Here is a 12396-nt window from a genome sequence, read left to right on the forward strand (position 1 = left end):
AAACAAATGAAGATTTCAAAATCTTTTCGAAACAGTCCTTGGTCCTTTGAATGTGTTTATATCTTGTGATTGCATTCATTTCAGAGTAGTCAGCTATTGAAAATAGAACTGCTAGTCTACATCATTGCATTTTAAAAAAAATATAATTAAAATATATACAGTAGAGTTGAAATTGAAACATAAATTAGGACTAAAAAAAAACAGCCGGCATTCCTCAAAACAACTTGATTACTAACATGAAGCCATTCTTTCTCAGACTAACTGTAGGAGCTCCTTACCTTGAATGGAAGAAGACTTAAAAGTTTCATCTTCCCCCTAGAACCTTTAAATCCTCAAAACTAGCCAAAAGCTTGGCCGCATAGTCCGAGTTGAACAAACATCGAAATCGACAAGAACATACCATAGAATTTGTAACAACTTCATCCTCTGCTTCACTTGGTGTAGCAGAATCTGATGTCTGGTTTAGATTTTCAATAAGAATTTATTCAAGGTTTCTGATTCATGAACTTATATTAAAAGCATCATTCCCAGCATTGCTCATTGCTTTGCTTGTTGACCTGCTGTACCTGAAAAGGCTATGTCGAATAGCTCAACTGGTTCAGTGTCTCTTTTTCGCTCCGGTGACATGGTGGTTCCCCGTTTACGATCCGGTGATGGTGATGGTGATGGCCTGTAATCACCATTGTTGTTGTTGTCATTCCTGGGAGGGTTAAGCCACAGAGGATCAACAATGGCCATGGAGAAGAGATCTCTGCTATCTTCATAGCCAGCTGCAGAACCTTGTTCAGGTGGAGCAATGAAACATGGATTGGGAGTCCTCTGTCCATTTGCTGGTAAATACTTGAAAGCAGTCTGCCCAAAATTTACTAACACAGTAATGTCAACATTAGCAGCTAAAGTTGGGTAGAGTGGGCAACCAAATTCATCTGATTTGCAATTGATTACATGAACCAGTACTGAATCCACAGTGAAGAACACCTTCTTCTGAGCAGGATCAAAACCACACCCAATTACCTTGTCTTTGCTTTCCCATTCTGCTTTTTCAGCTTCACAGACCAGCTTCATTCCTGAAATCATAAAGCAAATTTAAAGTGTCTGAATTGGGTTTTGTTATTAATTAAAGACTAAAAACATGTAATACAAAAAAATTTAGATGAAAGAGAAGAGACCTCAACTTACCATCAAGGAAAAGAGAACCATTGGAGTTGAATCCAATTGAGCCAGGATAGTTTCCAGGGAGTTCTCGAGGGAGAGACCCACCAACACTGAACCCAACTGAGAATATTGGTGTCTGGTTCAGCCCTTCTCCTTTAATTTGAATCCTCAACTCTTCAGCTCTTCTACTGCCATTGATTTCTCCAATATGGATTAATGAGTCTGATTGCACACTTACATTAGAACTCTGAGGAATTAGTTTTGTCAGCTCCCCTGAAACAGGGTCTCTCTTAGCTCTGTGGAGGCAATCAATTTCATCATTTGAAACAGAGATAATGGTGACTTCGAAATAAGCTTCTTGAGGGAAAGGACTATCGTCGAATGGAGGTCCTGGTAATGGCAGAGAAGACTTGATAAAACATGAAGGACTTGAAGAACGGCTACCTATGTCGATTTTTTTCAATTCAGGACTGAATCTAATCTTTTGCATATGATCCACCGACCCTTCACAAACGTCCCAGCATATTTCCATGGCAGGACAAGAAGGATCGGCGGCGAAGGCAAATCTGGACCAACCATACTCAACAGCCTCTGAAACAAGCCAAGGATGATCAGCCCAATCGAACCAAGAATCTGGAGGAACCCCACGTCGAAAAACACTGAAACTCATCCTGCTCGGCATGTCTGAATTATTGAAACCAGAGAAGCTATCTCGATCTTTGGATTCATTGGTCATGGAAACCTTTCCAATCCCTGATCGGAAGCTCTCTGCTTTCGACTTTGGTGTTTCATCTTTGCGAGTAACTCTTTTGTAATGACAAAATTTCCAAACGAGCACGATCAGTATCATTATAACAACAACCACGGACAACGCCGCAACTGCAACATTCACCATTGAGAACATCTCCACCCTTGAGTTTTATCCTCTCTTTCTCTCTTTATCAATATATATGTGAGGCAGCCTTTCTTCTGTTCTCCCGGAAGAAGAAATGCAATTGGGAAAGCTTGGAATGGCATTAATGGGTTTGATAAATATTGACAAATGATGCCAGCCAAGGCTCGTTGACAAAGACAGACCGAATAACAGCATGAGAATGCAGGCAACAACCAAGATGAAATTGACGGTTTCATTAATGGTTTTCACTTCAATAATCAAATACAACTAGCACATTAATAAAAGACTTGAATTAAGCTTCCAAAAGAGTGAGAGAGAAGGATACGGTGGATTCACTGGAGTCTTTTTGCTCTGTTCTAAAAATATTAGAAATTAGGTGAGTGACTTCAGCAGATCATTGAACAGGTCTTCCCTTCACCTTAGGAGGGGAGAGAGAGGAGAGAGAGAGAGAGAAGTGCAAAACGGCTATGTAGTAGCTGACACGAAATTCTTTTAGCAGAATTGTTTTTTTTTAGCTGAAACACCCTGTTTCCCATATTTTTATTTTTGATGGTTGTTGTATTCCAAATCCGCCATGAAAGACAAAAGAAAGAGTTTACTTTGAGACCTGCTTTGATCTATGTAACTACAGAGAAGTTGGGTTTGCTATGGAAGATTCCTACATCTTGTGATTAAGGCCTGAAGCACAACTGTTTATTGGTATTAGGCAACGAGGTAGGAATTAGGATTTGGATTTCTTTCTTTAATTGACATTAGAGATATGGAATTCATAATTGGCGTGTCTGATCAGGGAAGAAATCTCCTCCTTCATGTAAGGAAACTTCACAAAAAGATATTGTCATAAATTAATAGATACTTTAATGTGGATAATGGTAAGTAGGCATAAAGACTTGATAAGGGAAGTATAGTTGTGATCTTACCTCTTTCACATGCTAATCAATTTATAATGAGGCTTTGTCTTTAATCCAATTAGAATTTTTGATGAATGGGTTTTCAATTTCAATCAAGTCTAAGATTGATATTGTTATGTATGTGAGCTTGATTTTGCGTGACTGTGGAGTTGTGACAGGCAAAGTGAGCAAGTGTCGAGTTTAAGAGGGCAGTGCTCCCTTTACGTTGTGAATTGTTTGGTGAAGCCCAACTCACATTCAAATTCTTTATTTGACAGCCCATATTTTCTTGACAGATGTACAATGTTGATTATATCTCAGATCAAAGTTTTGATATAAATATGTAACTCTCCTCTCTGTGTAACTGATTTTTGACAATTGAAATTGACGGTAAATTTTATTTGTTAGGGATAATGGATGCACAACCACGAACAGAGAAGAACACAAGGAAAAAAGACATGATGGGAATTTAACATAGTTCGGCAAAATCATGCCTAGGTCCACCAGAGAGAAAAAGAGTTCCACTATTTCCAGGAAACCTCAAACCACTCTCACACCCACAAAGTACTACCATTTGCTTGCCCCCCATCCTTATCCTCAGGATAGGTTTCCCCAATTCTACAGGGATTGATTCCCCAATCTCCTACATAGATTAATGCCTATAGGTTATCACACAGAGACTATTTATAGGGAAACCTAAAACCTTAATCCCAATGTAATTACAATTTTGCCCCAATATTAATAATTGACCTAAAATCTGTTTCAATTAAAAATACAACTAAAACCATAATTACATGATCCACAGAATACAAGACATCCAAACCCAACATTCTTCCCCTTGAGAGTTTTTCACATAAAAATCTTGTGTCTTTGCATTGATTCTTTTCTTTTCTTCTATTGTGTGATTGTTCTCAAAATTCAATCCTAACATATGTAAGCATTTCAAACATTGGAGCATGGATTGATAGGAATATTTATTGTCTAATTCCAAAACTAATGGTGAATTAGACAATTAGTGTCTCACCACTTACTTTAGCTATTAATCACTCAGATCTAAGAATGGCAAAGAAAACACAGAGAGGATTGGGATTTGAAAGCAACATGAAGACCTAGTCAAGATTTGAGACCAGACAACAAAATCACAATGCTATTGCTACTATTTGTAGAATTGGGAACTCCAGCTTTAATTGGATTTTGCATGACTCTTTTCAAAATATTTAATTAAGCAAACAAGCTAAGTTCCATCATTGGTTAGAAAAAGATAATATAGAATGTTGTTGTGGCTGTTCTAACAATCATTGGGTTTGATTGAGGAGAATATTTGATTACCTAAAAAAAATCACTAGTAGGAGATGAAGACAAGGGAATACGTGACAATATTTTATATAAAATTACACCATTTAGATTAAAATAATATTTATATTAATGGGTTTTTTTAATTTATTATATATAATTCTTTTACTGATGTATCTGAGTTGATTTCAAAAAGTTGTATCCGAATTTCTTCGGTATAGTTCGGTTTCAAGTATTCATACAATCGATATGTACTGAAACCATACCGAATAGGTATCGTACAAAATTAAGGGATAGAAATGTAATTTTACAATTAAAACACTTTACCTTTTCCCTATCACTAATTCTCTGTTTTAGTTTTTCGTTTCGTCCTTCACTCTTCTTCTTAGATTTACTTGCTTTGTCTCTATTAATATCAGATTCTATTAATTGTTTGATTGCAATTTCATTAGGATCTTTATGAACTAATAATAAAAGTGGCATATTGTACCACACTAGATACCGTATTTAATTCGTTTTTTTCGCAAAGATTTAATACCAAAATCGTACCGAACCATTTTTGCAAATATCGAAACCATACAGTACCGTGTAAATTCAAATACGGTACGGTTTTAGTTTTAGGTATTCAAAGTTGGTACCATACCGAATTACCGAAACCGTACCGATTGACACTCTTATGAAGAGAGGGTCCACCTTCGAAATCTAATAAGGTGGATGACCAATCCTAAATGTATAATGTAAGGGGTCAAAAATCATTATAAACTCCCTTCCAGGGAGGTGAATCAAACCCCACCCCACCTCAACCATATACTAAAGTTTTTCTCATATGTGTGAATAGAAAAAGAAATTTTTTTTTAAAAAAAAATCTTTTTTTTTTTAATAAAAAAAAAAAAAAAAAAAAAAAAAAAGAAGAAAGAAAAAAAAAAGGAGGAGGGGAGAAGTAGTTGTTTTTTAATGCTACCGGGTTAAAGAAAGTTACTATAGAATTAGCTTCCAAAGCTTGATAATTTATTTATAATTGAAGAATAATCTTAATTAACAGGTCAACCTAGACCTACGTTGTTCCTAATGTTAAAAAATGCAAGTGGAAGATTGATACATGCATTTTGGTTATTATTGGATCATAGATGGGTTGACAAAAACATGTACAATCTCAAAACTAAATGTTTGTATTAGTGGCTCACCATATACATATTTAAGTCTTTCTTTTGTAACTTCCTCTTAATATTTAGCTACGAGTTGGGATCCTCTACTTGTGAGGGTAGATGATTGTGCTTGAATGGTTCACAAAAGGAATTGTTCTATCTTGAAATTTCACACGCATCAAACCCTTCCATCATATATTTTCAGTGTTTAGAACTGAACTCCTTTCTAAATAAATAATGAAAAGATGTAAGAAAAACACAATTTTTTTATACACAAAAAAGTAAAGGATTAAGATTTGCTACCTATTAATTATTTAATAAACATATTTTTAAGATAAATTAATATTAAATTTATTTATTTATTGATGAACTTCTACTAATTTTTTTTGTCAAATTATCACATCAAGTTTTTTTAGAAGGTTGGCTTGTTCAGAAGCTTCTTGAATAAAGAGAAAAAAAGGGCAGGCAGGGAAAAAAAGGGTCAAGGATTCAGGAAAAAAATTAGAAATATAATGCATATTACATAATACTTTTCTAACATTATTATTAACTAACTCCAATCATTTCAAATTATATTTTGTTAAGAGATATATTTTATTTTTTTAATTAGTTCCCCTCAATGTGAAAAATAGATAGAGGCTACATATGAAAAGTAAAATTAATAAACATTATAAGAATTTCAATTAAATTAAATAACAATTAAAAAAAAAAAAATCTTCTTTTGCTACATTCATATGTACCTCTACGCATATAGTGTAATTATAATTTGCACATTAAATTTCAAAATATGTATACCATCCTTGGTTTTATACTTTAATTGATAGCCTCGTTTCAAATGCCAATTATTCCAGAAAGCATGGGCGGTATATGTAATTTCTAAAGTTTGATGATTAAAAATGAGATTAGTCCTATTTCAAGAGAGCTATGCATAAATTTTCATTTTTTTATGTTGTTTTATGAATTACATGTAAGGGTTTAATATTTTTTTTTTTACCACATATGTTTTTTTTTCATTCTAAAATGGGAGTTTAATAATTACATGAGAGATTCCACAAGATGACCTGTTCTTCTATGTCAATGCCTGCTCTACCTATCAATATAATAAAACAAAATAGTTTAAAATTTTATTGGAGAGATTATTTAAGTGCTAATAAAAAAAATTTGGTAAGAAATGTTAATAATATTTTGTAGCATTCAAACTAATACAATTACATACTTTTCTTTCTTTTTTTTTTGTCAAGAATACAATTACATACCAATATGGTATTCCAACATTCTAATTTTGTGGATATAAATATTGTTGGTGCCATGAACCATGACTAATATAGCTCAAGTAAAGGGTTGATTTAGTAATTGACTAATTGATTAATTGCATTTATTAAATGCTAGCCTAGGCAATATTAGCTCGAGGTTAGGTCTTGCAAGCTCTTGATTGGAAAATTCAAATGAACTCAACTTAGAAGTTCTTAGTACCGATTGATTCCTACTATAATCCAAGACCAATCTATTAGTAAGTAATGTCAAAAAGCATTTTTTCTTATATGAGCATGGAGATATTATATATACTATCAGCAAAAGTTGAATCCACAAACTTTTCACTAAGATATGTTAGTATTACCAATCAAACAACTCTGTGTTGGCATATTTTAGGCATTAGTTCCTTTAATGTCTCTTGGCGGGATGTTTATATACATTTTGGTCTCCATGTAATTATATAATTAAATTGTTATAATTAATTTCTGATAATAAATAAGTTTTTTGTTGGGGTAAGATCTCTATGTCAAATTATACCAAACTTAGAAGAAATTTTTATTGTATTATTAATTTTTTTTCTGGTGAAAAATAAGAAAATTGTTATGATCTAACATCACATACTCAAGTTCAAACAAAATAATTAGAGAACCTCAGAAACTTAGAAAAACAACTATTACACTTTAATTGTCTTGTCAAGTTGAGAACGATCTAACCAAAACCCTATACAAATCCTTACATAGTCAAATTCAATATCTTGGACTTTTCATCTTCGTCAAACAACATCTACAGATATTAGACACATGGTACATTACTCAATGGAATCGAGTTTTTAATTTCTTCTATCTTTTGGTGGATGGGCAGGTCAGAAGATTACATTTCAATAAGTTTTTCTTTATATTTTTTTCATCTATAGTCATATGATGATATGATATATGAACGAATGATTCCATTGTTTATTTTTATAGTTTTCAAAGTACACCTCAACTTCTTACACCTAAACCTTATGAAATATTGAGAAAAATTATAATCATATGATTGTGACAAAGATTTGTTGTTCTTCGACAAGGATCTCTGTCATATAAATGGGAAAGACAAGTTTTAGTGCAAAACGGCTGCTTGGTAGCTGACACGAATTACAGAAACAGAAATTTATTTCAACTGAATACGTTTTTCTCATTTTATTTTTATTTTTGCTGGTTGCTGTATTCCAAATCCACCATGAAAGACAAAAGAAAGAGTTTACTTTGAGACCTGAAGCTTTGATCAATGGAACTACAGAGAAGTTGGGTTTGCTGTGGAAGACTCCCATATCTTGTGATTCAGGCCTGAAGCACAACTGTTTATTAGTATTAGACAACGAGAACGAATTAGGATTTGGAATTTAGAGATATGGAATTCATGATAATTGGCCTATTTGATGAGCGAAGAAATATCCTCCTTCATGTAAGGAAACCTCACAAAAAAATATTGTGATAAATTATTAGACTAAGAGAAGATTAATCTATACTTTAATATGGATAATGGTGAGTAGGTAGCAAACGTGATTAGAGTAATCTTCACACGCTAATCAATTTTACAATGAGGCTTTGTACTTATCCAACTAGGATTTTCGATGAATGGGTTCCCAATTTCAACCATGCAAAAAGTCGATATTGTTATATATGTAAGCCTGATTTTGCATGATTGCGGGAGATGGCAAGCAAAGCGAAGCGAAGCTTGAGTTTTTTACGACGGCAGTGAAACCCAAACTACATTTGGATTGTTTATCCAACGGCGTAAATTACCTTGAAAAATGTACAATGTGTGATTGTTCTTAAGATTCGATCGTAATAGATATGAGCATTCTAAACATTATAAAATAGATTGATAGGGATATTAATTGTATAATTCTAAAACTAGTTGTAGATTAGTGTCTCACCACATACTTTAGCTATTAATCACTTGATAGATCAAGGAGGGCAAAGAAAATACTGAGAGGATTGAAATTTGAAAACAACATGAAGACCTTGTCTATGTGCTAGCTTGGCAGATTTTAGACCAGACAACAAAATCACAATACTACTGTAATTTAGTGTTTTATAGAATTGGAACTCCAGCTTTGATTGAATTTCTGCATAAGCTAACAACCTAGATCCATGATTCATTACAAAAGAAGATAATATTGAATGTTGTTGTGTCAGTTCTGATAATGTGTGATTACTTAAAGAAAAAATCACAAGAAGATGAAAACTAAGGGAATATGTGATAATATTTTATACAAAATTATATCATTTAGACTAAATTAAATATTTGTATTAATGTATTTAATTAATTGATTACATTATTTTTTACTGATGCATCTAAGTGATTTAAAAAGTTGAGTTAACTACAAAGTATACTAGATAAAGTAAGAATTAACACGGCAGATGCAGTGAATATAATTGACGCTTTGGTTAGGAAGGCCTTCTTCATTTCGTTTATACAGTAATCCAATATATATTTTATTACAAAAAATATATATATAATAAATGACAATAGAGGAGAGATGAGGAGAGGGTCCACTTTTGAAATCAATAATGTGGACGACCACCCCTAAATGTAAGGGGGGGGGGTCAAAAATCATTACTTGCTACCCTCTAAGAGAAGTGAATTAGACCCCACCCCCACCTCATCCACATACTAAAGTTTTACTTATATAATTTCTTTTTCATTTTAGGTTAAATATAGAAGAATAAGGAATGGAAGTAATACCATAAACAAATGCTACTTACAATTAAAAGGTCAACATATAAAAAAATGTTACTAGAATTAGTGTCAAAAGCTTGATATATAGTTAACTCCCCCTTCTTAATCTATTTATAATTTAAGAATAATCATAATTAACATGTCAATCTAGACCTATAATGTTCTTAATGTTACAAAAATGCAAGTGGAAGCTTGATATATAATGAACTCCCCCGTCTTAATCTATTTATAATTGAAGAATAATCATAATTAACATGTTAACATAGACCAATAATGTTCCTAATGTTACAAAAATGCAAGTGGAAGCTTGATACATCCATTTTGTTCATTAATTGGATTATAGATGGGTTGACAAAGACATGTATAATTTCAAAACTAAATTTTTATATTAGTGGCTCACCACATACATGATTACAATTTTTATTTTGTAACTTTGTCTTGGTATTTAGTTATGAGTTAGGATCTTAACTGTATTTCAGTTGTACCTTTTTATCATGCACATACTTAGAAAGTTTGTCTACTTTTATCACTCTCTTTTGTAAATCTATAGTGAAAAAGTGTGAGAAGAGCACAATTCTAAAGCGACGAGAATAAAAATTTCAAATTCACTACCTATGAATTATTTAAAAATATATGTTTTTAAGATAAATTTCTATTAAATTTATTTATTTATTGATGTACAACTACTTATTATTTGTCAAAATTATCAGATAGGGTGTAATTGTCATAAAATCCAACTTCTTTAAATAATGAGGGTTTTAGATGGTTGGTTTGTTCACACTTCTTGAATAAAGAGGGAGAAATGTCAAGGGGAAAAATAAATAAAAATAGAATAAGAAATATATATAATAATTCTCTAATATTGTTGTTTAACTAACTCCAATCATTTTACGTTTATTTTATTAAGAGTTATATTTTACTTTTCTAATTAGTTCCCCTAAATGTGAAAAAATAGATAGACTACATATAAAAGTTAATAAACTTAATCAGAATAACAATTATTTCATATCTCAAGAGAGCTGTGCATAATTTTTCCTTTTTATTTTTTTAATGAATCACACGTAAAGGTTTAATATTTGTTTCTTTTACCAAAAAATGTATATATTATAGTTAAATGAGAGATTCACAATATTCTATGACAATAGGGATTCACATCACTACATGACCTGTTCTTCTATGGCAATGCACATTTTACATATCAAAATAATGAAAAAAATAATAATAAATGAACTTATTTAAGTGCAAATAATAGTTTTGAAGCATTCAAAACTAATACAATTGATATTATAGCATTTTAATTTTGTAGATATACATATTGTTGGCACCATGAAACCTAAGTAGTCCTGTTTAGCTAACACGGGTTGATTTAATTATTGACTAATTGCATTAATTGAATGCTAGTCTTGGCGATGATATATAGCTCGAGGTTAGGCATACTTAGCTTTTCAATGAAAATTTATAAGTCCATCGTGCCAATAGATTCTAGTCGTATAATCTAGGACCAATCTAAGTATTACTGGGTGACGTCCCGAGCCAAATGAGCAATGACTTTTGGTTGTAAGCAATTATCTATCCATTAATATTTTCTAATAAAATGATAATGAATACTATCCTAAATAATAATAATAATAATAATAATAATAATAATAATAATAATAATAATAATAATATAAATTTACTTGTGAGTTTTCTTAATCAAGCCTAAATTACATGTTAGGTGCTTTTAGTGGGGATTTACATGTAGGTATAAGGGCTCTAACACCTAGGGTAGCCGTTGGTTGAATTCAAATTTTAAAAATTAAAGGACCAAAATACCTCCCAACAATTATAAATATAGTTTTACAAAAATATTTTCATTCGTTATTCTTAAAAACCATATAAGATGGTGAAGGGTTTTTGGGTTTTGTTTTGTTTCTTCTCCTCAATATCTTGAATTAAGTTCCCATAGGAATGAGACAGAAAGAAACGGTGGCTAGATTCAGGTACTCCCGGCTCCATAGGCGGTGATTCACTGGAGTCTTCTTTTTAGGTCAGGTTCTTCCCAGGACTTACTAAAAATATTAGAAAATAGTTAACACGTTAGTGAAAGCAACATTGAATTCCTTTGACTTAAGCAAATCATTGAACAGTTCTTTCTTCACCTTAGGAGGAGGAGGAGGAGAGAGAGATTAGTGCAAAAGCTAACACGAATTACTGAAAGCAACATTGAATTCAGCTGAGCTAAATACCCTTCTTCCCATTTTATTTTTATTTTTCATGGCTGTTGTATTCTAAATCCACAGTGAAAGACAATGAAAGATGTACTTTGAGACCTGCTTTGATCAAATGAAACTACTGGGAGTTAGATCTTCTCTGAAAGATTCCCACATGTTGTGATTAAGGCATGAAGGACAACTGGTTTATTAGCTTTAATTGACAATTAGAGATATGGAATTGGATGCTGGAATTGATGACCTTAGCTTGAAATTAGAGTTGGACTTCATGCAAATAAAAGGATATGAAGTGATAAATTACTGGACTAAGAGAAGACTGGTAAGATTGGTCTTTACGTTAATTGTGGATAATGATGAATGGGTGCAAAGAAATTGCATGTTCACTGTGGGACATAAAGGATGTTGGAGATGGGCTTGAAGTCATGTAACTTAACCTTTTGTATTCTTACGGAGGAGAACTCTTTTGCTCATTCCCTATCTTGGAGGGTCTTGTCTGTTGCGGGTGGAACTGGGTGGGCCTTTCCCGCCCCCTGATTCTCTCTCTTTTTTTGGTTTTTTTTTTTTTTTTTTTTTTTTTTGGGTGGTTGTTGGTCCCCCCCCCCCCAAAAAAAAAAATAATTATTATAAAAAATAATAAATAAATAAATTTGTGACCTTAATCTTCATATGCTAATCAATTCTGTAATGAAGTTTTGTCTTTAATCCAACCAGGATTTGAGATGAATGGGTTTTTGATTTCGACCAAGTGGAAGGTTGATACTGATTTAGCACTACTGCAAGGGACTGCAGGGAAAGCAAACGAAGACCAAGTTCATGAGGGTGGCGCT

The 12396-nt window shown here is 32.5% G+C and overlaps 1 protein-coding gene across 1 annotated transcript; it reads right to left on the minus strand.

Moving 5' to 3' along the window:
• Nucleotides 1-37: 37 nt before the first annotated feature.
• Nucleotides 38-2227, minus strand: LOC149016255 (uncharacterized). The gene is made up of 2 exons (XM_089157389.1): nucleotides 1180-2227; nucleotides 38-1067 (listed from the first exon to the last, which is right to left on the minus strand). The coding sequence occupies exons 1-2, from the start codon at nucleotides 2057-2059 to the stop codon at nucleotides 538-540; spliced, it is 1410 nt and encodes a 469-aa protein (XP_089013515.1). The 5' UTR covers nucleotides 2060-2227; the 3' UTR covers nucleotides 38-537.
• Nucleotides 2228-12396: the final 10169 nt, after the last annotated feature.

Source organism: Hakea prostrata, chromosome 5, assembly GCF_041222555.1.
Source record: "Hakea prostrata isolate BN-2017 chromosome 5, UWA_Hpros_2, whole genome shotgun sequence".
NCBI lineage: Eukaryota > Viridiplantae > Streptophyta > Magnoliopsida > Proteales > Proteaceae > Hakea > Hakea prostrata.